Source organism: Pyricularia grisea, assembly GCF_004355905.1.
Source record: "Pyricularia grisea strain NI907 chromosome V map unlocalized Pyricularia_grisea_NI907_Scaffold_6, whole genome shotgun sequence".
NCBI classification, from domain to species: Eukaryota; Fungi; Ascomycota; class Sordariomycetes; order Magnaporthales; family Pyriculariaceae; genus Pyricularia; species Pyricularia grisea.
Window position 1 is genome coordinate 1,961,497 of NW_022156719.1, and position 25,985 is coordinate 1,987,481.

Sequence of the window (25,985 nt, forward strand, 5' to 3'; positions counted from 1 at the left end):
AAAAAAAAAAAAAAAAAAAAAAAAAAAAAAAAATAGAGGGAGCTCTCTCAAGGCAACAGCAAAGAAAGCTGTCCCGTGTTTGACACTTCTGTTCCCCGATGCTGGGCCTCCGCAATGCGCAAGCTTCACCCCCACCTGCCTGCTCGCTGCTGCTACACGACAGTTGCATGTGTTGCCTCCGAAAACGTACCTGCATGGAGCGAGTCAATATGACTGCTTTTCCCTCATCGGTGCGCATATGTACCGTGGATAAGCTCGATTACTCTTCGGGACTTAAATCTTTCTCTGTCTCTTTCTCTCTCTTTTTTTCTTTCTTTTTTTCTTTCTCTCGCCCAAGACATTCACTATTTTCGGGCCCGCCGTCATCAGGCTGCAGGGCGTAGGGCTGAACTCTTCATATGCTTACGGCGCAAAAAGTTGGATTCTTCTTTTAGTATGATGACCTAAACAATGAGGGTTCAAACTTCCTCTCTCTATCTCGCCATATGCTCACACCTCCGTCCATCATCGTTGTTTTCCGTCGGAGCCATTCCGTCCGGCCCCAAACACAGGTACATTTCGGTAGTTAACAAAGCCTGCAAGGACCGGCCGTATACTATAACCCGTCTGATTGCGCACGGCATGAATGGTATAAAAAAAAACAGTCCCTTTTGTCTCATGTCTAGTTGCAGTGTGCTTTTCAAGCACGCAGTTATCTTCCTCTTCGCTTTTTGTCATGTAACTTCTTGAGAATGATAGTTTGTACAGCCAAAGAAATAATCACTGTAAGCTCGTTTCTCCTGACTTTCTCCTCTGCAAACAACATAACTGTACGGATGAGAGCTCTTTCTCTATAGATCCAAAGGGGAAAAAACGACTGGAGAAATTTGAAATTGGGAAAGACCCGCGCTCAGCGTCTCCACCAACATCATACAAGCCTAGAAGTTGGCCAAAAGAGGGTATCGTTCCGTTAGAAGACTTGCTGGCCGCGCGTGGGTAAAATGAAAAAGACAATGTCAAATGTCAAGTTTTTGGGTGACCTGTTAGGTCGATGAGCCCAAGTGATTAGAAAATAAGATATCAAAAGTGTTGGTAGTATACGCAAGAACGCAAAAGAAATCCATTGTTCCTCATATGCATCGTTGTCATGATTCGAAACCTGTTATGCGGGTTCCGTCATCGAAATCATGGCCCGGCCTCGCTTGGCATCCTAGGCCCGGCGGTTCATCGCTGCCGTAGCCCCCGCGGCTGCCAGGTCTTGTTTGGCACTAGCGGAGCGACCGGCAGCCCTTGGGAGGTTGCTCGAGCCCATCATCAAGGTCCCAGTTCCTGTACTGACACGTTTTGTCGCAGCTGAAACGGTACTAGCTGTTGACATATTCGACGTGCGCCGCGAACCAGCCGTGATCATTTTTTGCGGGCTAGCTCGCGCAAAGTTGCTGCCAGTCTTGACTCCCGCGCCTCCAGGGGGCTCAGGTAGAGGCCTAGGGGTGGATATGGTGTTGTGTCGCTTGATAGGAGACCCATCGCGGGCGGTAAGTCGTGGGAGGGGAGCAGAAGCCTTGATGCCCGATATGAATTCATGCCGGATAGCCTCTTCAGGTTTCATGCGACGGTCTGGGTCCCAGCGCAGGCATCTCGCCAGGAAATCAAGGAAAGCCTCGTCATCACACTTCAGGACCTGTTGGAGTGTTTTCGACGAGGGACGACGCCTGCGGCCCTTGGAAGAAACCGTCAAGCGAGGCTTGCCCATTGAATCGAAAAAGAGCTTTTTACGAGTACTCTTCTCAATGAGGTGTTTTTCGGGAGGCCCAAAAACTTCCATAATGCAAGCAAGTTGTTCTTGTTCGTTCTCACCCGGGAAAATTGGTACACCGGTGTAAAGCTCGGCCAAAATACAACCCAAGCTCCACATGTCAATGGGCATGCCGTATGTCATTCCCAGGATGACTTCAGGCGAGCGATAAAATCGTGATTGGATGTAAGTGTACACCTTCTCGTTTTCGAAACAACTGGAGCCGAAGTCGATGACCTTGATTTCGGAGTGAAGTGGGTGGTGAAGGAGGATGTTTTCGGGCTTAAGATCACAGTGAATAACCCGGTGCTGCTTCAGAAGGCTGAGAGAGCTCAGCATTTGCTTGGTGAATCGCCGGATGAGCTTCAGTGAGAAGCCACGGAACGCATTCGCCTTGATGAATTCGTAGAGGTTCATATCCAGCAGCTCGGTCGAGATACAGAGATGGCCGCGGAAGTAAAAGCTGTGCGTGAAGTTGACCATGCTGTGCTTGTTCTTGGGGTCCTGTAAAAGGTAGACGTCGTGTTAGCGCAGCTTCAAAAGTCAGCCAAAATAATATTATGTCACTTACCCATTCCCGCAGCTTCTGCAAGATGTTGACCTCGACCAAAGCTTGTTGGTGGAATCTCTTCTTGTTTCGGATAATCTTGACGGCAACGAGCACACCAGTCTTGTGATCAATGCAGCGTACGACCTGTCCAAAGCTACCCTTGCCCAAGACGTCAATGATCTCATACCTGTATGCAAGGTGATCACCGGGCACAATTGAGTAGTCTCCCCTCTCATCATCATATCCAAAGTTGGGGATAGACGACTTGAGATCGCCCACAACCTTGGCTGCGTTCTGAGTGCCGCAGAAGTAGATATCGTTGTAATCCACTATCTCACCGCGCTCATAAATGTTCAGCATGGCGATCCTGATGGCATCCTGCGGACTCACGCGCTCCTTGGGACTGGCCCTCTTTCGCAGCGCATCCAACGTCTTGGCAGCCAATTCAGTCTCCTTTCGTCGCGACCCGAACTTCCTCATCTCCTCCTCAGCAATCAGGTCGTCCTTGTCTAGATCCGCAGTCCAAACATCCTGGCGGCGGTTCGTGTTGGGTGCCGCCCTCGGCTTGAGGATCTTTTGCATCACTGAAGAACTATGAGACAACGGCGGGCGATCTGAGGTGTTGCTCTGACTAGATTCATTCTTGGATCCCCAGATATCACTGCGCACACGATCTTGCGCAACAATTGCGTTGAGGCTGGAGGCAGAACTCTTGCGTCGTCGAGATTCAAGATAGCTCGAGTTACCGTTGGGTTTTGACGAAGAGCTTGGGCTCGGCGGCTTCTTTGTCAACTGATTCATGGTCGACGAGGCTGGAAGGCGTGGCGGCGGCATGCTTTCGGCCGCATGTTGATCAAAGGTCTTATCCCCGTTGGTCAAAACGCTCGCCTTTGATGCGCTACGCTTCCAGGATAAGCTGAGCTTGCGCCTAAGCGAGCTCATCGAAGACGGAGTTGGTGGCTCATCGGGACTAGATAGTGGGCCGGGAGATTTCGGTGCACGAGGCTTGCTTGCTGCGGGTTCACGAGGTCCAGACGGGCGCTGTTGTGTGATACTTGACCCTACAGTGACATCGACACCATTACTGAAACCGTTGCCGGTCTTGGTTCTTCTTTGCTGCGTGAACCCTCCACTCTCCAGTCCACCTTTGGGAAGTGATGAAGACAGATATGGAGACACAGATGGCTTCTGTGCCGGCTGTCGAACATTTATAGCCTTGATAGAATCTGTCGAGTTCGTGTCAATTGCCTGTCCCGGACTCTCGGTCCGAATGTTGTAGATGGAGCTGCTACTCCTGAGATTGGCTCCTTCCGCCTTATCAGTATGTCGATGCCTTGAAAAGAATGAGCTCTTCGACGCCGTCATGGGCGTGGTCGGTGTTTTTGAGGTTCGTCGGTTCGGCGGAGGAGTCGCGCTGAGGCTCTGGGCCGAGCCTTGCTCTTGGAGAGCGGCGATCTTTGCCGCTGTAGGTGTACTCAAGGGCCCAAGGGTGAGCGGTGGTAACCGCAGAGGCTGCAGGTTTTTCTTGGATTGCGAAACATTGCCCTTCTTATCCAGATCCAGAGTAATGTTCTGGTGGCTAACCTTTCGAATACTAGTTCTTCTTGACGCCTTTCCAGGCTGCTCCAAGGATGGATAAGTTGATAAACTGGCCGTCGAGGTACTGTGGATGCTGCTAGCGTCAAAAGCTAGGGTAGACTTTCGCTTATCCAAGAATGAGGACTCGGCTGGCGAGTCCTTGGGTGATTCATAGGCCTTGGGGATCGCAGGAACAGGAGGCACGTCTTCCTCTTCCTCTTGGTTGGCCGGGTTGTGGACGTTCAGAGTCTTTGGTGCGGGTAATCTTGACGTGCCATTTTGGACAGGCCGTTGCATGGAGCCTGTAGACGTCCGTACGGTGTTGAAGCTGTTGACCGAGTTGACAGATAGACCAGAGCTATATGACTTTCGATTTGGGTCTGGAGTAGTTCGAGACGAAGAGGGCGTAGAGGTCTTGCGCGGAAGCATGGACGGTGAACGGGAACTAGCACGCGCATCCGCCACAGCAGCCTGAACAGTTGGGACCTGTGGTGTGCTGGTTGGTGGCGCCTTTAGGGACATACGCTTCATTCGCCGAGAATCAGTTGGGCTGATGGTCCGAGCTCCCAACCCCGTAGCCACGACGCCCGGTATGACTGACTGCCGTTTTGCAGAGTTCTGGCCTGGAAATCGCGGGGATCGAGACACCGTGCCACCGACCGGAAAGTGCTCCGAGTTGATACTAGTGTCGGGAGATAGGGTAGCCTGACTGGCCCTCGGTGGAGGTCCAACAGATTTGGCTTTAGATGCCCTTGAACTTGCTGTGCTGCGTGTGGGATCTCCGAAGATTAACCTAGCCCCCTCATCTATAGAAGCTCGTCCGGTTGAAGGCATGTTCGTTGTCAGACTAGGGCGACGACGTGCCGTGTTCCGTGCCCCATACTCAGACTCTAACACTCCGGGACCGACAGATTTTCGAGGTGGTTTAGCAATGTTGCTGTTCGAAACTGGCGGGTAGTGGCTTTGTCTTCGTGCTCGCATAGCGGCCGGGGCTGTCGGGGCTCCTTCGATAGAGGGGCCATTGGCAAGAGAACCCGTCGACGCAGAGGTGGGCATTGCGAAGGAACGAGTGCTTGCGTTGCTGGGCCGCCTGGGGATGGACCCAGCCGTCCCAATTCGTGATGAGTTCTGGCCTTGTGATTGGGGCTGGGACATGGCGACGCGTGTACTGCTGCCATACTGTGTTATGTTGGTCTTCTCGGGAACCGTAGAGGCCATTCCGTGAGCTTCGAGGATGCTACCCTGACCCGTAGGCGACGGGAATTGGGTCAGCTTGAAGTCGGTGGATGCGGACTCCAAACTGCTCTGCAAATCATCGAAGTTTACGGAAGGCAGGAAATCGAAGGATGTCGTGGTGTTCTCATTTACTTCGTCGCTCGGTGGTTGCACGCCATTCCTCCCAAAGGAAAACAAGGAATGGTTGTTGGAGGACGACGCGCTGAGCATCGGAGAATCGGAGGGTTCTCGCGATAGCGAGTGATCGGTAACGGGACTTTGGCTCGTTCTTCCTCTGTTCCTGATGATCGCAATCGAGGCAGGTGTTTGTTAGAAGATGGAACCCTTCAATCGTTCACTTCAATTCGAGGTGTTGCCCTGGATTCGAGATGGCAGATGGGGTCGTTGCAGGGATAGCAAGGGGGTGGCTTCGATGGGGATTGGCAGATGCACTAATTAAGGGCCGCGGAAGTCTTGCCGTACCTCGTCGGGGACTGTTCTGCTGGATGCCAACCAGCTTGAGCCGTGGAATCCCTCACCATAGGAGAAACTCAAAGGCCGTTGAATTGAATATGCGAGTTCGGGCAGGTTGCGACTCGGCCCGGTCGATGAGCAATCGAGGGAGGCGGGTGACATCCAACTCAATTGTTGTTGCTGCTGCTGCTGCTGTTGTACTGTACTGTATTTACCGGTAGCTTGTGGGCGGGCCGTTGTGTGGGTGTGCCTGGCCTTTAGCAACCAACGCGGGCAGGCGACTCAGTCCAGTCAAGGATCTGAGAAGTGACGGAGTACTACCTCATATTCCAAAGCACCAAAGAGGAGGGGAGTAATGCCGTCGATGGTCGCGGCCACAGTGCTGGTTAATTGTATCTGAGTATGTGCTTATTCCTTCCGGTCGGGTAAGGCAGCCGTATGTGCGGTGTGTCTTTGTAATGGCATGGACCGGACAGTGCAAAGAGTTGGGGAATAATAGTTGTGTCCCTTTTTTTCTTTTCGATTTTTTTTTTTCCTTGTCCTGCTTGCTCCCTGGATCGCGGGACTTGCAGAATTTAGATTGTGGATAATCTGACACCTACCGCAGAGGGTCCGGGCAAGTGGAGCATTCTCTCGAGGCTCAAGCTGTCACTCGCTACCCAGCCATCCAGCGCCCACTGTCATTTGCAACGGCGCCCCTGACAACACCAAATCCCTGTCTGTTTTGGCATTTGGTCCGCAATGGGCAAATCGATGTGGACTTTCTCATTCAACCGCATTGGGAGATAATAATAATAAAATAAAACAAGACCGCATCCTGCCCGGACAACAGGCCTTCTACGCGTCTCTCTACTGTTTGTTGCCTACCATACTGGTAATCATGAATTCTGACCTGACCACTAGAGAGGTACTTCGATAAACACATGGGGTCATCCATCCCAATTGACGCTTTTTAATAACCTTACTCCATGCTGGGGAAGGTCTTGGACCCAATTGACTCGAGCGCAGTAATTCGGAAGGTGGCTGGCTGCTTGTTCAAAGTTCAACCTGAGCTCAGCTCAAAGCAGTACTAGCGTCTGGCAGACCCAAAAGTCCTAATACGGAGTACCGTCCCAAAATGATTGAGCAACCATTCACCGCTCCAGTTCTCGCCACAGCCAAGCATATGATACATTCGATGTGCATTGGATGTCAGTTGCTTTTTTATAAAACGCTTACTCCGTACAAGGCTTGCTACGGTTTTTTTTTTCTGCTATTTGCTTTTGTAACCACATTCATCTCTTATTCCGACCACTCTCACGGCTCCGGCTCTTTATTGCTCCTTCTTGCATGTCAAAAACTTTTCATCCCACCAAGGGGTTTGCACCTACCTACCGGTACCTATGCAAGTAACAAGCGAGATGTGGCTTACAAGTTCTCGATATTTATGGTTACCCAGGCCAAAAATTCCGCTAGGTCATGCAGTAATGCCGATGCTGTTGCAAACGGCTCAAAGCATGTCCGTCCAAAAAAAAAAAAAAAAAAAAAAAAGGAATAAAGAATAACAAAACAGTCACGTACATGGAACCCGCAGGTAGCACAGCCGTTCTGGTGATACAAAATGGGCATGCGTATGTGCATGACCTACTGTCAATATCCTCCTCCGCGACGCTTGCACACATGAACGTGGATTGTGTTCGGTAGGGCAGGGTCCCGATCACTCAGGGCTCTGTGCGTGCATGAGCAACTCCTTCTTATTGGAACAAGCTTCCTTAAACCAGGACGCAAAAAGCATCACACGCAACAGCCGCCATCCGCAGCCGATACCTTAGTAATCTTGCCCAGATCGCTTGTGCGTGTTCCTGCAGGTCACTCCGATACGCAACCAACTACACGCTAGCAAACCTATACTACCTGGTGGCTAACAAGTGAGAATCAATCCATACCTAAGGTAGGCAGTCCGGCCTCTTTCACCTTCTATATCCCCTAGTTCCAGTCTTGCCAGTCGATTGGCGCAGGTTATGTGTGAACTTGTAGAAGTGAGTGTTAAAGTCAAACTGCCCGCCAAGGTGTATTTTGCCTCTTGCACCTAGGCCGTAGAATACAAAGGAAACTACACGCCCTATAGATGCCCTTTTAGAGCATGATTCATGTGTCGACTGTCGCAAACATAGTTGTTTATCAAAGGTCAGAGTATGCCTGATAGCTGGGAATCACAGTTTCCATGACTGAAGATCATCGCATGTACTCTGTAGGACGACTATCTGGATCAGTCTATAATCTGGAGTGGCTGGAAGTCGGCACTAAATGCGCAAGGTTGGACGGAGTCCGGAAGATTATTGCTATGTTTCGGAGTTGCAACTGTCAACGCTCTTTGTGGATTGCGACAAAAGTAACTTACTTTGTACAGTAGTAATCTTCAGCAAACGTTGATCTTCGATTAATCAATAGGCACTGCATACTGTTAAGATCTGCACGCACAACTGGCATGAATGCAATTTGCTTTTTGTTTTTGGGTTTTCTATTCATTTTTTGCCTGTTTTACTGGGGGACTGTTGGCCGACCGCAGATGGGATTTTGTGACAAAAAGCTAGACTAATTGGGAAGCCACTACCTAGGATAGCATGTGACGAACGTGGCAACGTCATCAGAGAAATCGCCCACCTTGCACCTCAAACCGGCACTTATCCATTAATCGGACCAACCGATCACACAACCTCGGGATTGTTTCCCCAACCAGAAACTCGCCCAGAAAAAAAAAAAACAAGTTGTAAAAATCGTATCGGCAGTAACCTCACTCATGATTTTAATTATAATCGACTCTCTAGGCGTTTTGTGAAACCGGGATTTTGTTCAGGTTATTTCGAAAGTTGGGTTGACAGGGTACTCATCTTCCAAACAACCAACCCTGGAAGGCTGGTCAGGATCACCTCTCGAAAGAACAGTTATCCGAGATGGACGAATTATCCTCAGAGGTTCTTACTCATACCAACCCCAGCACCCCTGCGACGAGTGCAGCCGACTATCGGGACGATGAAGCGTTGGAAATAAACGATGGCAGCCCTAACAAGGACAAGAAACGGAGGAGCCTCCGCAATTTCTTGAAGGGTGGTGCAGATATGCAGGATAAGCTCTTGGAGAGGTACGTCGGCAATGATCAGCCAGAGTCCATCTATCCTTCACCGAGTTGCTGATACTGAAATGACCTACAGATTACTCCAGCAGATCATTCCGAGTGATCTGGACTCCGCTGGCGGAGGCCTTAGCCTAACTGGAGATGGCTCGCCATATTCAAGGCCGGCGTTCAGCCTGCCGACCATGTCTTACAACTTCCGCCGCTTCAACACCCGCATCGGCGTCGTTTTCAAAGGTCAAATCCGACTAGAGCGTCTTGTCACGTGGCGTCACCCAACTCGCACGCTTTCCTTCCTGGCAGTATATACGCTCGTCTGCCTAGACCCTTACCTCCTTTCCGTCCTCCCCATGGTGCTCCTCCTTACTGCAGTCCTCGTCCCAAGCTTCATCGCCCGTCACCCAGACCCACCCTCGGCCGGCTCCGCTCCAGGTCTGGCATCGGGTGGCGGCGTCAGCGGCACCGGCGCCAACGCTGCCAGTGTCCACGTCGACGATGCGGTCCGCGCTAGAAGCTATTCTTCTTATCAGCACACTACGTACAACCCACGCGGGCCGCCCGTCGCTCCGGCCCGCACCGTTAAGCCCGTCAAGGAGCTGTCTCGTGACTTTTTCCGAAACCTTGGCCATCTGCAAAACACCATGGCCGACTTTGTCACCGCCCACGACGCCATCGTGGAGACAATGGTGCCGGCCACCAACTTTAGCGACGAGGCCCGCTCGTCCGCCCTCTTTGTGGCTCTGTTCTTCGCCTCCGCCATCATGTCAATCGCCGCCCATCTTCTGCCTTGGCGTCTGTTACTGCTCGTCGGCGGCTGGGCGGCCCTCATCTCGGGTCACCCTGCCGTCCACCGACGTGCCGCCGCCTACGCCGCCCGTGGCCGGCCAAAGACGGAGATGACTCGCGCCAAGACCCTTCTCGAGCGCTTCGTCGACGCCGACATCATACTGGACCAGGCTCCCGAGACCAGGGAGGTGGAGATCTTTGAGTTGCAACGCCGCAGCTCCGGGGACGCGGATGAGTGGGAGCCCTGGAAGTTCAGCCCAACGCCGTACGACCCAATGTCGCCGTCCCGTCTCGGTGGGGGCAACCCCCCTCAGGGAGCGCGCTACTTTGAGGATGTCCTACCGCCTGAGGGATGGGAGTGGAGTGAGAAGAAGTGGGCGCTGGATCTCTTTAGCAGGGAGTGGGTCGAGGAGGGCATCATCACCGGGGTCGAAGTCGAGACGGAGGGTGAGAGGTGGGTTTATGACATGTACAATGAGAATGAAGGAGTCACTGGGGTCGTGGAGCAACCGCTTTCCACCCCGGACGTGTCTCGCAAGGGAAAAGGCCACACCAGGACCATGACTCCGTCTACGGTGAGCTGGGAGGAGGGATTTGAAGGGGTTGGCAAACGTGGTGAATGGAGGCGTCGCAGGTGGACGAGGCTGGTGAGGAGAAAGAAGTTTACCGGTACTGCGTGATGAAATGATTGATGATGATAATGTCGGCTTAAATTGGCCAAACCTATGTTTTATATACGTATATTAGGAGTTATGGTTACATATACCGCGTTGGCTCTTGCTGGAATTCACACGATGCTTGTCATTTGGTCGTCAGACTTAAATTCCGAGAACTGCATTCATCTGACAAATGCTGCCTTTCCCCCCATATTCACTGGGGCAAATCTTTAGCTGACCTCATGAAGCCTGAATCGCAGGTATGGCTGCTGTTATATGTGAGTTAACACGTGTGGAACTAGCTAATATCAAAGCGTTGCTCATCTCAAGTGGCTCTCGTCGCAAATGGCTGAAAAAGGGGCTGTATCACACGCATGAATATTTCATTCTTTTCAAGATGAAGCCCATATCTCCAAGAAAAAATACGTAAAGGAGAAAATGCCTGACGCCATAGGTTATTACTCGATACATATCAAACCTGTCTTTCAGACCACAGCTCTCACGTTCTTGACAGGAAGAAAGTCATGTCCTTTGATGCCTTTTTTTTATTTAATAAAACGCCAGCCCGAAATACTCAATGGCATTGGGTATAGATTCGTGGCAAGAAAACCCGGTCCGACTCAAGTAGAACACGACAACAAAAAAAGGAGTTACATCATAAAACATCGCCATGACAGGCTTCAGCCGCCTTGGTATCTACTATATGCCCTTGAAACGAGCATGTGACTGACCCTACCAAATCCGAACAGATTTTTCTGTGCCGGGAAATTTTCTTTTACCTGGTTTTCTTTTCTTCTTTTATTATTCTCTTACATGCGCGCGGTAAGCATGTAACCCCGCTAAAGCCCCAAGATCGCCCAGGTAGGCCTCATTTCACTCGACAACCATCTTGTCCAAGAGCTTGTGTATGCCGCTACACTTTCCCCTACCCGCGTCCAACTCGTCCGTCATCTTGCGGGCGCGCTCAATCAGCACCCTCAGCACCTGTTTGGTGTACTCAAAGCTCCCCGTCTTCTCCATGTACGAGACGGCATAGTTCTTGACCCCTTCGTCGCTGGTCTTTTGCTTGAGTATGTTGAGAAGCTGCAGGTTGGTCGGGTCGGAGCGGATGCTGTGGATGACGGGGAACGAGAACTTGCCCTCGGTCAGGTCCTCGCACATGCCCTTGTTTTCGCTGTACTCGCGTGAAAAGAGGTTTTGGTAGTCGTCGCGGATCTGGAAGATGAGGCCGATGAGGTTGGCGAGGGGGATACAGTCGGTGGGCGACTTGGACTCGGCCTGCATGAGCTTGATGCCCAACCGGAACAGTCCGCCTGTCTTGTTGCCGACCATCTCGAGGTAGTCATCCTCGCTCGGGCACGTGAGGGTGTCGCGCCAAAACAGATCCATGCCCTGGCCGCGGTGGAGGTGGATGAGCTCCTCGGCAAAGATGGTAACGGCCTCTGGGTTGTTCAGCTTCTTGAGCTCTTGCAGCGCGGCAAAGTAGATGTAGTTTGCGCTGTTGATGGTCTGCGGCACGCCGAATATTCTGTGGGCGACAGGAAGGCCCCTTCGCAGGGACGAGTCGTCCTCGACGTCGTCGACCAGCAGCGACGCCGTGTGCAGCATCCCCACGACGTGGGTGACGAGCTTGAGGCTGTCTGGCGGCACTTCAAGCCAGGCATTGAAGGCGGTGATGATCTGCGTCCTAAAGTCCTTGCCGGGCTGGCCGAGCAGGTAGTCAAAGGGACCGCATATCACCTTTTCCTTTGCCTCGGACCAAGTCTTCTTGGTCGTCGTAAAGTTGAAGTCTTCTGTGGCATAGCGGTTCGCGTCGAAGCGCGTCGGCGCTTGGGTCTGGTGGTTGAGCATGTGGGGGTATGCGTCGTCGGGCGGGGTGTCTGGGGTGGCTTTTCGCATGCGCCGGGTTGTCGAGGGCGCGGCGGCGGTGGCGCTTGCTATGCTAGCCTGTTGCTGTTTCAAGCTTTGAGCTATCCAGTCGCCTTCGGGGACGGGCCTCAGGGCCGACTTTGAGGGAGAAATGTGGTTCGAATTGATGCCGTTGGAGGATGTTCGGGGAGGGATCGCGTTTGGTGAATGGAGGAAGGTGTTGGTTGAGATCGAGGAAAGCATGGTTGGTGGTATGTCATATGTGATTTTTCTTCTTGCTGAAAGTCCCGGTTTTTTTTTCAGCCCTGCTGACAAAGGTGCTGTAGTGTTTTTTGTTTTTTTTTGGCGGACCAACTACTGCAGCAAGTTGCTTTGATGCACAACGAGGTTGATGAATCGTCAAATGTTCCAAACGCGGGTTTTCCGAGTGGAGAATTAACACATGTCAAATAGATATCCAAGGTACCTAGGTATGGTACACAAGGCAGACGGAAGATCACAAGAACCAAGACGAGACTGCCAATAAGAGATCCTCACTTGGCGGTTTCTGGCTGTTGCCTGGTATAAATATGCGGCTCCCTCGGCTTCAGGAACCATCAAAGGCTGATTGCCTGATGACACCCAATTGTGACGTAGGCACAAACGGATGCATGATCAAGGAGGGGATCACGAGCGACAAGATGGGCGATTCGCTCTAAACAGTGGTACCCATGGAGTTCACGGCGGGGTTTTGTCTCTGTAGGGCCAGGCGGGGGTTTGCCTGACTCGGCCCGCTGGATGTTATGGCTGGTACTGTAAGTGTGGCGAATCGCCAGAGGTTGTTGTTTGGCCGTTTGACCACAGGCTCGAAAAAACGATTACGATGCCATCCAACTACTTCGTATGCGAACATTGGATACTGAATAGGTTCCGGTCCCTTTTGCCCAAAACTCCTAGTCATGGTACTTATATCCAGCCAGGTAGGAACTCGTATAGTCTAAACTGGAATTTCGGGCATGTACAATTTTAGACTCACTACTGTACATACCATCCAGTAAAGCAAGTTGATGGGCCTGTCCAGATCTGACTAGCCATTCAAACTTACGAATACTTACTCCGTACAGCATACTACGGTATGCAACGTTAGCAAGAAACTCAAAATGATAAATCGCAGTGATCGAAATAATCAGGGTGGCTCGTGCAAGAACGATCAGATTCCATCTGATAGATAGCACATGGACAAAGTTTCTGTAACAGAGGAGGGGAGAGCATGCGCGCGACTAAGCCCAAAACTTCCAGATCCATTCCAAATTCCCGTGTTTTGGTTTGGTGCATCCATGTTGCTTGATTCGGTTCTTCTGCCCAAAAGCCGTAACAAACGAACAACCCCCGCACTTTGGCAAGCCGGGGTAGGGGTTTGGACCCTTGCTCCCTGACTCTTGCTACTATGGTATCTTGAGCATGTACTTGTGTTTGACCCCTAACCCTTTTGGACCTCCCCAGCTACTACGTAGAAGCCGGTTGCCATGGCATTAATCGATTTTTCGCAAACCAAACATTGCTCCAAACGGTAGCAGCGAAATGGCAAAGGCATGAAATCAATCAAACACCAGCCTGAGCCCATTGATACGTTTCCGTTTCCCTCTTGTTTTTCTTGTGTGTGCTTTCACCTTTTGATCATCTATTTCGTTTCTTGCCTACCTCTGGCCTTGTACTTTTTCTTTATTTTCTTATTTCAGTTGTATTTAATTGGCATCCAATCGCTCATTTTCGACAGGCCAAATCTTGATTTCCAGTAAACAAAGAAAGCCCGAACCCACAACGCCTCCCGCTATTTCCTTCAGTCTTACAAACCATTTCTTTTCTGCTCCTTTTATCTTTGTTTCGTTGTTTTCTTCGGCCCGTTGACGTTACCAGAACAACAAGACACTGCGAGACGTCTCTCCTGGGAATGCCCGTAGCTTGAACCCTATTTTACTCACTTTCCATCCGCCGTCAGCGCAACGATATAGGGCGTCTCATCGTCCTTGGATCCTCTCTTTTTTTTCTCTCTCTCCTATCTCCCGATAGCTCACACAAATATTCGCTATGGACAAACTATTAAATCATGCATTCGACAACTTGGCGTCATACGACGGCGCCAAGGTCAGAAGAGGACTGAGACAAGTCGAAGGTCTTCTCGCTCCGATATGTCTTGCCCCACCGGTTACCAAAGAGTCAGATGTTTTCAGCACAAGACCGGCAGCAAATCAGTCTTCGGGCTCTCCAGACCAGCCTGCACCTCGGAGGACACTTGCGGAGCTGGCTGAGGACCCTGCTTTCCGCGCATTCTTCCGGCTACAGGACAGCTTTGAGTGGAACATCATTTCCAGGCTGATCGACACTCTGAACAACCTGCTTTCTCGGGGCGCCGAGGGCGAGAATGATATGCTCATCGTCAGCGCGCTGGAGCTCATGCAGGGCCTTCTGCTGTTGCACCCACCCAGCAAGATCCTCTTTATGCGGGATCCCAGTATGAATGTGAGTGCGGGGGTCTTTCTGATGACATATCTATGCAGGCACAAAAATATACACCGAGACAGGCCGACTAACATTCCTCACCCTTCAGCTGCTCCTCGACCTCCTAGAGCCCTGCAACTGCCCCGCCATTCAAAAGGCTGCCGTCCTCGTCCTCGTCACGGCCCTGATCGACACGCCCCAGAACACTCGCACCTTTGAGCGCCTCGACGGCCTCCTGACTGTCACGTCTCTGTTCAAGTCCCGCGCCACCAGCCGAGACCTGAAGGTCAAGCTCATGGAGTTCCTCTACTTCTATCTCATGCCCGAGACGGCGTCTATCCCTCGCGCCGAGCTCCGCGAGCGCCCATCAGTCCCCGCACTGCTGCAGCGGAGTCCTAGCAAGCTGGCCAAGGCCTTTAGCGGAGATGGCACGCCCGAGAGGAGGAGCCGCGCAGACAGTGGCAGTGGCACCATCCTGTCGACCGAGGAGAAGCAGGCGCTGCTGGCGCGCCACCTTAGCAACGTCGGGGACCTGGTCAGGGACCTGCGGAGCTGCACGCCGTTTGGCGTCATTTGCTAAACGCAATGGGCTTGCAGGCAAAGCAGCAAACAGATATGGCAGCAGCCCCTGCCATTAACCTCTCGAATTACTTGCCGGCTTCCGAGTCGGCTGGGTGAACCAGCCTTACCCAACACCTTGATCATCTGCAACCATTTGCTATCCATACAACAAGCTCCACTACGTCTGCGTTTCTCGTATCTTTCAATCGGCTTTTTTTTTTTGTCTGCGTCATTATCATATCGGGGTCGGAGTTGTGATTTCAAAAACCGGTTTCATCCTCACTGCTTGGAGTCTTATTTTACCATGGGGATCAGTTTACATGTTCTTTGTTTTCTCTACGCTTTACGATCTTGCTCTCCTGGGATTTTCCGGAACCTTGGGATTGAGCCTGGTCGTCTCTACATTTCTTTTGGTTTTTTTTGCATGCGCTTCAAGTGTTTGTTGTTTTTTTCCTTGTCTTGACAAGTTTTGCCTGACCAACATTGGGTTGTTTTATAGAGCTGGATAGGCAGTGCGTTGGAATTAAACTCGTTTTAATTAGATAGAAGGACTGCGCTTACCACTAACTAGGGGATGGTAGATAACCACCCAAATATCACATCACATCTCTATGGAAATTGGCCTTGGCCCTTCTCTTGTCTCTGACCTCCCTGTTGATGCTCAAGCGGGCCCTGTCCCGCGTAGTTGCCCGGGGTTTCCAGTGGCGTCAGGTAGGCTTCGTAAGGCGTCTCCTGTGGGGGACCATCAGGTCCAAGCTGGGCAGGCCCATGCGTAGAGCCATACAATTCATACCTTCCCTCAGTTGATTCGGCTATCGGAGGCGTCGTGAGGTGCAGCTGGCTCCTCGCATCCAGGTATGACTGTCGCGACCCCGGGGACATGCCCGACAAGTTGCTGGCACTCGCGCTTCTGCTCCGGTTACTATCGGGATCAAGCTCGACCGGCGCGACGATGTGGCTGGGGCTCATGGGGTCGAGCGGAACCCCTCTGTCGTGACCGGGCGTGGTGCGCCGCGTCTGCAGGCTGCCGACGTCGGTATCCGTGTACGGTCCCATAACGGCGTCCGGGCCAAAGTAGTCGGCCGTCGACCCGATGCCCCGACCGCCACCCTCTGACGCCGAGACGGACATGGCGCCGCGGTCGCTCCCGGCGCCTGTGATGCTGTGCTGCCCGTGGCCGCCGCCGCCGATGATGAGCGGGATCGAGTTGCGGCCCGAGCGCCGGCTGGTGGCGGTCTGGCTCATGGTTTGGGTGACGGTGGTCCCGCGCCTACGCTTGCGGATGCACATCCAGGTGATGACGCCGATTATGATTGCCGCTCCGATTACCACCCCGACCGCTATCCCTGTCTTTTCTGCCGTGCTCATGCCTCCGCCCTCGGCCAGCTCGGGGGAGGGACTCGGCGCGTCCGTCGGGGTGATATTTGGCGGGGCGACTCCACACAAGGCATTGCTATCGACGACTGTGCAGGTCCGCCCGCGCTCGCAGCAGCCGCCTCCAAAGGAGCTCGGGCACGAGACCTGGTTGCTGGAGCATTCGGTTGTGGCCTGTGGGACGAAGCCGTTGGAGACAGAGGTTGGGAACTTTAAGCAGGCCGATGTTGCGCAAAGTTCGCCATACGCGCAGCAGCCATTACCCATTTCCTGGGGGCATCGGAAAGAGCTGGTCGAACATCCCCTTGGGCAGCACGCAGAATATGTAGACGTTGACGTGACAGTGCCTGTCGTTCTGGTTGTCGTGGCATTGCACTCATAGGTGTCGAATCCGCAATCCGTTTCCTGCCTGCACGAGTTCCCCAGTGGGCAACACCTTGTGTTTCCAAGGTGGTTTACAATGCAGTATTGGTGGTTTGCGCAACAAACGGTACCGTTCACGTCCAGGCCTATATGGATGAAAGGGGATACACATGTCAGCTATGCAAATTAATGCGATTTGCTCGCAAGATTGATTCCTTGCCCGACTAACAGACACTGTAAACTTACACGAATGTGAAGTTCGACCGCAATTGGGCACGTTGTTCTGACGCTTGTAGATCCCCTCGGCAGGATACCATTGCGGCGCAAAGCCATCGTCGACTGCCATGCCTTGAAGGCCATCCTGCGCCTGAATAACGCTGCAAAGAAGTGGCACCACCAGCAGCCCCAGTACGATCGCCTGGGCAATGAGGCGCATGGTAAGATTATGACGATACAGTTATGAGGCACCCAATGGACATGAACAGATCAGATTGTGCGCGAGAATCTAGGATAAACCCATCGGAGCATCATGACAGCGCGGGGATGGACTGAAATTGCGCTGTCCAATACGGCAATAAAACACAGGGAAAATGGGTACGTAGCACAGAACTGCGAACCGCCAGATTAAAAGGAGAAACGAGCGGCAACAGGCAATATAATAGAACCTACACCCATTAAACTGAAAGGAACGGGAGAGGCTGCAAACAGCAGCTAGTTGCATAGGAGTTTCCATGGATCGATCTGCAAGGAGGATGCGAGGTAATAATCACCCACACACCAACTACAGAAGATATACCATGCAGCACCACCATTGCAGCAGTAACTAACTGTCAAACCCTGGTACTACCAAGTAACCAAAACATGACGGTAGCCAATTTCTCCTGTTTGCAGACGAGCAATGAGGATTTCTTTGGGACGTAAAAGGCTCACGAAAAGACCCTAAAAGTGAGCGAGACAGCTCTCGTGATATGTAAACAGAAAATGAGAGAGAGGGAACAAGACACAAGAGCCGCTCCTCCGTCACTAGACCAAGTACACGCCACTTGTCGCTGACATGCAATGTAGTGTAGCAGGGGTCGGTAAGGGTGTGGGTGGTAGTCGGCGGCATCTATTCGGTGCTGCTATTTTGATCCACGGATATGGCTCCCTTCCCACCGGTGAAGGTGTGGCTTGACTGTTGACAGCTGTAGACATGGAGGGGCAGCGCATACTTTCGCTCCCTCACAGGTTTCGACAGCTGCGCCAAAAGTCACTTGTCGTGTCATACATATTCTGGTCGGCAGCGATTGAAAAATATCGATCTAAATTGTGCTTTTGACGCAAATAGGTTTCGCCACCTCATGGGGAGAACGAAGAAGAATGGTTCGCCTGCCTTGGGCGTGAGCTGCAGGTGAGATCGCATCCTGGCAGAATTGCCGCATCAGCTTGGGGAAGGCGGACAAATTGGGCAGGCAGCTGCGTAAGGTATTCGGGTGGGTTTGCGACGAGGGTGGTATCTATCACGTGACGTAGCATTCACTACCCGTAATGCTGACCTTTTCCCCTTTGTCACTAGACTAGAGTAATTAATGACAATGTGCAAGATTCGGGGCTTCAGACTCGGATTCTGGGATTATCGCAATTGCTTTCCAAACGCTTTTATTTACTAAGACCCAAAAATCAAGTTTACTATATACTGCGCGACCTCCTGCAAGCCCTCCCTTGTCAACTCATCTTACTTCGAACCCGGGTATTCTCTTCGTTTTGTCATCTTCATTTTGCTCGTAATTCTTGTTCTAAACACGCAGGCCTTGCTTGGCAGGGTCAACGCCACGCTCCTGGCAGTACTTGGCAACCTCCTTGGCCAAAGTCTCCCTCTGGCGGGTGGCCAGGTCCATGATGTCCTCGACCACCTCACCCAGCTTCTCGCCGTTCTTCGTCGAGATTTCATAGACGTTGGCCATTTCGTTGAGAACAGCAGTCAGCTGGTTGGGCAGCCATGTAACAATGGGGCTACCACCGGTGGCCGTGGGGTGGCTGGTCTGCTTCAGGATGAACTCCCTCGTAAAGCACCTGGAAAGTTTTAAGTCGAGTTAGTTTGGTTCTCAGCCATTTTCAAGGTCAAATAGGCTTACCAGTGCCGCCATCTGAACTCGCGAATTCTGTCCAAGCACTGAATCCACAATGCCCGGGACTGCAGAAGCGCTGCCTCGTCAGTGTCATCATCGGCCTTGTCCAAGCCAAGAGCGAACTGCTTCAAGCCGCAAGAGGCGGAGCTGTTCTTAACCCATTCCAGCCACTGGCGGTGGTTGCTGGGCCTGTATTGCCTAAAGTCTTTCAGGATCTCGGTCAACGGCGTCGTGGGCATGGCTACGCAAAAAAAGTTGTCGGCGGTAGGAATTATCGAGTCGTTAGCCCCCGACTCGCCGCGGAAATCCCAGCGCTCGCCGTTGCTGACGCCCTCATACTCGACTCCGTTGGGGAACATGCTCTGCGAGGTGATGCCGAAGATGAAAGTACGGAAGGAGGTATAGCTGCGGGGCTTGGACTTTTGCCACATGGTTTCCATGACCTCGTTAATCTTCTTCATGGCCTCGAGAATCTTGGCCAAGCCGCTGTTGACCTTTTCGCGGCGCTCCTTGGAGGTTCCGGGAGCGGCGACTTTGCAGGCATCAAGAGCCTCCACAACACCCGTGACAAGCGGGCCTGAGTTGCGTACCATGTCTGCCATTGATGAATAAGTTAGCAAAGCCTATTTGCCTATGTCTGTCCGTCTTTTTTTCTTTTTTTTTTCTTTTCTTCAGGGGGGTGAATAGGGGTCAGTTTGGCTTACCGATGTGGACAAGGACAAAACCCGCCTCCGAGGACAAGGGGTCGAGGCCATGCTCGAAGGCTCGGATCAACCTCAAGTTGTCATACTCGAGACCCTTAGCAGGCTCAACCAACTTGTAGTTGTAAAGAGCATATGACCCGGCGTACTCCATGAAAGGCTTGAAGCCAGTACTATATGATGGTTAAGGGTTAGGGTTGGTATGAGTGGTATGATAGACCGACATTAAGGTATGTCATCATAACTATATTATATAAGGTAGACTTACAGTTCAGCACAACGAGCAATAGGACGAGCAATGTTGGCTGGCAAGACGTCCCGTCCGAGGCCATACTCCTCACCCTTGATGAAGCGCTGATGGCATGGCTCAAGGAGGTACGCTGAGGCAAGGAAGGAATAGTCGCGGTACAAAGCATTCATCAGGGGCAGGTTATCCTTGTACTTGTCCATGGCATCGGTGAGGTCAGGCAGCTCTGCCTTGACAACATCGCCGAGCTTGCCATCAGCAAGGAGACCTGGTTCCCCTGACAATGTCTTGACGGGCATGCGATTGAGGATGGACTCAAGGGGGTCGAACTCAGAGGGCAGGGTGACGACTGGGTCCATTCTGGGAAGGAATCCTCGGCTCTTGGACACCATAAAGGCCTGGAGGGACTTGTCCTCCGGCCTGGCATCGTCGAGGACGAAGAAGTCTGGTGCAGGGGCAAGGCCTTCGAGAGAACCCATTGTGAAGAGTGAGGGTACACTGGATAAGTGAGATCGGGCCTAAGAATGTGAGGAAGGTAATAAATGAGGCAGGATGAGAGTGGCAGAATGTGTAGGGAGGTGGTGGTGTGCACGTGATCGGTGGTGTTGAATGTTCTGTGCTTGTCTGTCAGGTCAAAACTCCAACACCGGCGGCGGCGCGCCGCTTTTAAAAACACATGCGGCGATGATTCCGGCCATTAGGCCGGAATCTTACCGTAGGAGCTCTGTGTTTCTGTTTGTCATGCAAACTTATCTCGAAGTCTGTATCTTGCCCACATGACCAAGATGATTGCGGCCCAAAGAATTGGGGGATATTCTTGCTCGTATACTACCATTGTTGGCACTAGCATTTACTGTAATATTTCTCAAAGCATAGTTCTCAAGAAGCCAGTTGCGAAAAACTGTCTAACGAACTTTTCCCCCTACCAGAGAATATAAGCCCCTGATAAGTGATAAGGGGCTCGATATTTCCTACGCGGCTATACTCGGTAACGGCGGTCTGAGCATGCTCATATGACTTCTAGCTTGCTACAAAAGCTAGACCTAGTCTTCCTCGTAAATTTTCCTCAGATCGTTCTCTAGTTCGAGAATGTTTGGTGTTTGCAGCGGAAACACTTGCGCCGGTCGAGTTTACGTAATCTGATTCCCCACACTCTATACCCCGGACCCTCCCACATGAGTCTCGCATGGGGTCTGCTTATCTTGGCGCGATCCAATTGGCCTGTGCGATGTTGAGGTAGGTGCAACAGCCTAGCAGGCTTCCCCCAGTAAGGCAGTGACGCGAACGCCAAAACTAGTCTGTATTCAAATCGGGATTAATATATAGCGTGCGCAAAAAAAAAAAATCGTTGCGGTATGCCTCGATGTGGTTTTCATTTCATGGTAGCTATGGCCATGCTGCAGCATCCCAAGGAAAGAATCGGGTCCATGGGGCTATTTACGTGTGGATGGTGACAGTTGACTGACTAGAACCGTTCCAGAGGTCCACAAGACGACCACTGACTCGATTCGACACAATCAATCTAGCATTAATGAGCGATTGCGGATTGTTTGGCTTCTTTCAATACTCTCCGTATTACTAGGTAGGTAACCATGGTGGGGATACATGTTAGCATTAGCCTTGTTGGGATTACTAGGACATGTTTCTACTAGCCTCCTGTCAGATCTAATATTTCAAGGGCATTGCCCACACAAACCGCGGTGAACCTATCACTTTCTTAGGCAGGTAGCTAGGACGGTAAGTAGGACCCTTATCTACGTGGCCAGAATGTAAAACCTTGGAACCGACCTAGGTAAATAATTAGTTGTAGGTAAACCTGGCAAGGCTAGTAGACCAACATTCGCCAAAGCTGTCAACTGAAGTGTTATTGCCCCAACAGACAGTACCTCCGCCAAAGCATCCTGTTTCTTCTGTGCAGCCTTCTACAGATTACTTCCACATTCGTTGCCTTCGTCCTCATTTCTCTATTGTCTCTGATCATATGTCATTTATAATAAATTTAATTCCCGGGTTGCACAGAGGTTTCCGCTCGCGTTTGTTTGCGTTCGTTTGGATTTATCCGGAGGGTATGGTATACTCTCGCTTCACCCCCACTTATGAGTTCGACTGCCGGACCATGAGATCATCATACACTGTATAGGTACATGTACCAAATTTCCACCCACAATTCCTTCCCGCAATTCACGATTCAGAACTCTACACAGTTCGCAAATCGTCACTCAAATGCCTAATGAAGGGCTCAAACCGACTACGATACATTTTGCGACTGATACCAGGAACAAAAATGCATCTTTCTCCAGGAACGCACAGAGCATGAGAGTGTTAACTCGAGCGCTTTCCAACTTGAACGCGATTGTCTTGATTATAGTGACAAGGCCACATCAAGGTGACGAAGCAGTAGCAGACTTGTTTTGCGAAAAGTTTCATTCAATACCTGGGCCAGAAAAAGCTCGAGCCTGTTGCCTACCTTAATATAGTAGTGCACCATATAGACGGTTGAACCTGTGATATTTTGCTTGTGAAAGCGCAAGTACTTCAACCTATTCCGATGCAGCTTGTCAGGGGTTCTTTACTGAAGCTCATCGCCTTACCCGGCTCTTTGTCTCTATTCACGATAATGGTCCGAATATCGGCGACCTTTGACAGTTCCCCTTATCACCAAATATTTCGCGTATCATCACGCGCTCAGTCACGTGCATCTGTCGAAGATTGATGAGATGGTCCACTCGAAAACAAATTTCCACGCGTGTTACTTTGAGTTTGGCGCGACTCTGAGGTACCTATGCTATTTGCCTCAGGCAGCTAGCACTGTTCCAGCTCAACATCCGCTCGCTCGCATTGGGCAAGCTTCCACTCGATTGATCGCGCGCCGTTTTCCAGGAGACGTCGACAATCGATGCTGCCAAAACCCCATGTGCCAGCAATGGACGCCCAAGCTTTGAGAATGCCTCATCCCACACAAATAAAACCAATCTCCCCCCTTGCCATCCCACAACATGTTTCCCATTTTCTTGTCCCATCACTACCATCACCATCCTCACCACCAACGCCATCATCATCACCACCGCATCGCCCCCAACTGAATTTTCCAAACCCGCCTTGACGACGCAACACAGTATTACAGGTTTCCTGCCGCCAACTTTTGTTTGCGGAGCCTACAACTGACGCCAAAAGTCACTTGAGCGCCTGACAAGTCATCATCCCACCCATTGTTGTCATCAACACGACCTTTCAGACTTTGTCACCCGTGCGGCCTGACAAAACCGTCACAAAACTGAACCTTGCTGCCGACGTGCAACTTTTTTTTTTTTCTTTCTTTCTCGGACTGGAGTAGTGCAACCATCAACATCATCGTCGACAATCGATCGCTCTGCCTCCCAGATCCAACGACATTCAAGCATCATTCATTGACAAAGCCGTCATGGCCCCATCAAATAAGACTGCGGCCTCGGCGGCTGGAAAAGAACGACGCAAATCTGACAAGGTCTCAGAGCCGACCAGGCCTGGATTGGTTACATTAACCGTCCCTGCAGAAAGGCTCCGTGCCATCCTCGAGCCAACACCATCAGCACCCCCGTCAGTCAAGGAAGAGACACCAGCCAAAGACTCCCCGGCCCCGTCAACCACAGATGCTGTCGCGCCAACAGAAATCGCGCCTGGCTCTGCACCAGATACCCCCAATGCAAACGGCTCCTCCACACCAGTACCAACTTCAGTCATGGGCCCACCAACCGAAGCTCCTAAGAAGAAGGGCAAGAGGGCCAATGGCAATGGTGTCGACGTCCCTGTCAAGATTAGGGGCAAGCCGGGACCCAAGAAGAAGGCCAGACTGTAAGTACTTGCGTCCGTTCAGTTCATCAGAGTGAGCAAAAGCTGATATGCCTTTTACAGTGACGACGGTTCGCTCGAACCCGGCCGAGCTGGTGGACTAGGACACAAACTCGGACCCAAAGCAAACCAGGGTGCCATAAACGCCGGGCTGCGCGCTCTTGATCGCTCTGGCAAGCCATGTCGGAAGTGGAGCAAAGGTGGTTTTCAGCTCAAGAGTTTTACCGGTGTTACATGGGCTCTGCCTCGTTGGACTGCACCACCCAGACCCAAACCTGAAGAGGCTACCTCGAACCCTGAACCACAAACGGACTCCGCCCCAGCCTCTACCGGCGGCAATGGCAGCAACAAGGAGAATGGTGCTGAACCTACACCCGACTCTGCAACTAATGGCACAACCGCCCTTAAGGAAGAGAACGGAGTATCAAACAGCGACAAGGCCAACAGCAACAGCGGAGGTGACGTCGAGATGCAAAACGCACCTAGTCTTGAGGATAATTCTCCAGCTCCTCAACCCATCGCCGCCAATTAATTATGTCTTTGGAGGACACTATTTGCTTCAAACCTTGGCACACATACCTTTAGATGTAACATCATCAGCTCTTGTGGGCTTTATCTCTTTTGCTTTAATGTTCACGCACACTGGATAGACGCCATGGTCGGCGTTCAGAAAAGTAACGGTTCAGCGTTACTAGATATGGAGTTTTGAGGCGTTTGGAACTGATTTCGTCTTGCCTTGCTCGCTGCCTACTGTAGCTGGAGACATGTATAATACCACGAATAAAAGAAAGACATAAGCACTTGCCGGGCTATTTAATGTTCTTCCTGGCTCGACTGTGTTACCCGGGCGTTATTATATTTTCTTTTAGGCTACATCCCAAAGGCTCATGGCCAAATTGTCTAGAGGTACATTTCTCATCGGACGACTGCAGTTAGCCGTAAATATCTGACCACAAAAAAAAAAAAGGGCCAGCGCCGGTTAGGCATGGCTCAGGACAACGCGTTCGGTATAACCGGGCACTGGAAGACCCTGTCAGGTCAGGATTGCCTCTAACTTGTGACTTATACCACCTATTCACCTGGAAGCAATTTTTTAGTTGTCAAACACGCCACTTCATTTTTATCCATCCAGGAATGAGGCATGGAATTCTGTAGAGAACTTGTGTTGTTGTCGATTGCAGGAGAGTACGATAACGAGACAACACCAATTTGTTCTGCCGATGGCCAGATGCAGCAAGGTTAGAGTCAACCCACTGGATTCACAAACATTGCCGGTTGATATGCCGATCCAGCGAGGAATTAATTAGCAGTGTGGCGCTGGGTGAAGCTTGCTTCTTCTCGCGACGGAAAAGGGCGAATGAGCACTGAGACAATCACTCATGGGAAAATCCTTCGACCATTAGGGAGTGTAGGCGAATGGCAGGTCAATAAGTGGTGTATTTCTAATCTAATGAGTGGAAGTATTACATGTGCACTTGATGCTTACATATCCTCAAGCAAGATTAGAATATATGCTGCGGTCGGTGTCAATCGTAATAGCAAAGAAAAGCTTCTCGGGTAACGCGGGGGAAGAAGCTGTGATGATTCAACACTTGGGGGGAAAGAGATGGGCCGATACTCCGTAGTGGCAGGCCATGAAGTGGGGGCTAGCTGCTACCTAGATGCTTTTCTTTTTCTCTTTCTGAGCTACGCTTGCAACAGAAAACAGGGCAGGTTGGGAGATTGCATCCCACCTCAAGGTTGACTGAAATACCTTGAAACCAGTTTGCCCCGCGCGCTGGATTGGGAGCCTTGAGACCTGGCGATCACTCCGGATCCCCTCTTCACAAGTCTCCCAGCTGGGTGATTTGCAAGCTAGGTAGGTAGAACTTAGTAACGTCTCATATAGTCAGTCGAATTCTCATAGTGTATGAGTTTTCAGCGCCCCTATCCCTCCTGGCGCGGTGACGTCTGTGCTCTCTGCACGCCTGCAGATGAAATTTCACATTCGAATGCATCCAAAGTATTTGGGTGCAGTGAGAGTAATTCATTAATGCCTGCAGACCAACAGGCTTGACTAGGGAAAAAAAAAAAAAAAAAAAAAAAAAAAAAAGGGCCATTCTCCGAAGGATAGAAGGAACGGGCGTCTCGTCTGTGCACTGACTGCCATTGACGACATTCGACAGCAGTTGTGAAGTGATTGTGGCACGTGCTGTCCGCAAGGTCCGGGTGCCAGCTGCTGGCGGTGGCCAACGCCAATCGTGGGACCGACAGCTGTCTGCAGAGAGGTTCAACTCAAGTTTCTGAGAAGTCTGGTGCGAGCTTCTAGTAG

At 51.4% G+C, this 25,985-nt stretch overlaps 8 protein-coding genes across 8 annotated transcripts; 4 read left to right on the top strand and 4 right to left on the bottom strand.

Moving 5' to 3' along the window:
• Positions 1-335: 335 nt before the first annotated feature.
• PgNI_08545 (uncharacterized protein) lies at positions 336-6,776 on the bottom strand (the record flags this gene model as incomplete). Its single annotated transcript, XM_031128541.1, has 7 exons — positions 336-2,278; positions 2,346-5,269; positions 5,292-5,418; positions 5,601-5,846; positions 5,910-5,973; positions 6,557-6,618; positions 6,729-6,776. 7 exons carry the CDS (start codon positions 6,774-6,776, stop codon positions 1,190-1,192), a joined length of 4,560 nt encoding a protein of 1,519 aa, XP_030979222.1. The 3' UTR covers positions 336-1,189.
• A 1,436-nt stretch (positions 6,777-8,212) lies between these two features.
• PgNI_08546 (uncharacterized protein) lies at positions 8,213-10,295 on the top strand. Its single transcript, XM_031128542.1, has 2 exons — positions 8,213-8,712; positions 8,783-10,295. The coding sequence occupies exons 1-2, from the start codon at positions 8,525-8,527 to the stop codon at positions 10,167-10,169; spliced, it is 1,575 nt and encodes a 524-aa protein (XP_030979219.1). The 5' UTR covers positions 8,213-8,524; the 3' UTR covers positions 10,170-10,295.
• A 723-nt stretch (positions 10,296-11,018) lies between these two features.
• Positions 11,019-12,257, bottom strand: PgNI_08547 (uncharacterized protein; the record flags this gene model as incomplete). The annotated part of the gene is made up of 1 exon (XM_031128543.1): positions 11,019-12,257. The coding sequence occupies one exon, from the start codon at positions 12,255-12,257 to the stop codon at positions 11,019-11,021; it is 1,239 nt and encodes a 412-aa protein (XP_030979220.1).
• Positions 12,258-14,081: 1,824 nt separating this feature from the next.
• On the top strand, positions 14,082-15,072 carry PgNI_08548 (uncharacterized protein; the record flags this gene model as incomplete). Its single annotated transcript, XM_031128544.1, has 2 exons — positions 14,082-14,513; positions 14,602-15,072. 2 exons carry the CDS (start codon positions 14,082-14,084, stop codon positions 15,070-15,072), a joined length of 903 nt encoding a protein of 300 aa, XP_030979227.1.
• Positions 15,073-15,662: 590 nt separating this feature from the next.
• Positions 15,663-17,226, bottom strand: PgNI_08549 (uncharacterized protein; the record flags this gene model as incomplete). Its single annotated transcript, XM_031128545.1, has 2 exons — positions 15,663-16,936; positions 17,037-17,226. 2 exons carry the CDS (start codon positions 17,224-17,226, stop codon positions 15,663-15,665), a joined length of 1,464 nt encoding a protein of 487 aa, XP_030979228.1.
• A 1,131-nt stretch (positions 17,227-18,357) lies between these two features.
• PgNI_08550 (uncharacterized protein) lies at positions 18,358-19,585 on the top strand. The gene is made up of 2 exons (XM_031128546.1): positions 18,358-18,861; positions 18,941-19,585. The coding sequence occupies exons 1-2, from the start codon at positions 18,777-18,779 to the stop codon at positions 19,477-19,479; spliced, it is 624 nt and encodes a 207-aa protein (XP_030978670.1). The 5' UTR covers positions 18,358-18,776; the 3' UTR covers positions 19,480-19,585.
• Positions 18,358-20,730, bottom strand: PgNI_08551 (uncharacterized protein). The gene is made up of 4 exons (XM_031128547.1): positions 19,868-20,730; positions 19,603-19,772; positions 18,905-19,493; positions 18,358-18,842 (listed from the first exon to the last, which is right to left on the bottom strand). The coding sequence occupies exons 1-4, from the start codon at positions 20,323-20,325 to the stop codon at positions 18,566-18,568; spliced, it is 1,494 nt and encodes a 497-aa protein (XP_030978669.1). The 5' UTR covers positions 20,326-20,730; the 3' UTR covers positions 18,358-18,565.
• Positions 20,731-22,808: 2,078 nt separating this feature from the next.
• On the top strand, positions 22,809-24,523 carry PgNI_08552 (uncharacterized protein). Its single transcript, XM_031128548.1, has 2 exons — positions 22,809-23,677; positions 23,738-24,523. Exons 1-2 carry the CDS (start codon positions 23,268-23,270, stop codon positions 24,204-24,206), a joined length of 879 nt encoding a protein of 292 aa, XP_030978672.1. The 5' UTR covers positions 22,809-23,267; the 3' UTR covers positions 24,207-24,523.
• Positions 24,524-25,985: the final 1,462 nt, after the last annotated feature.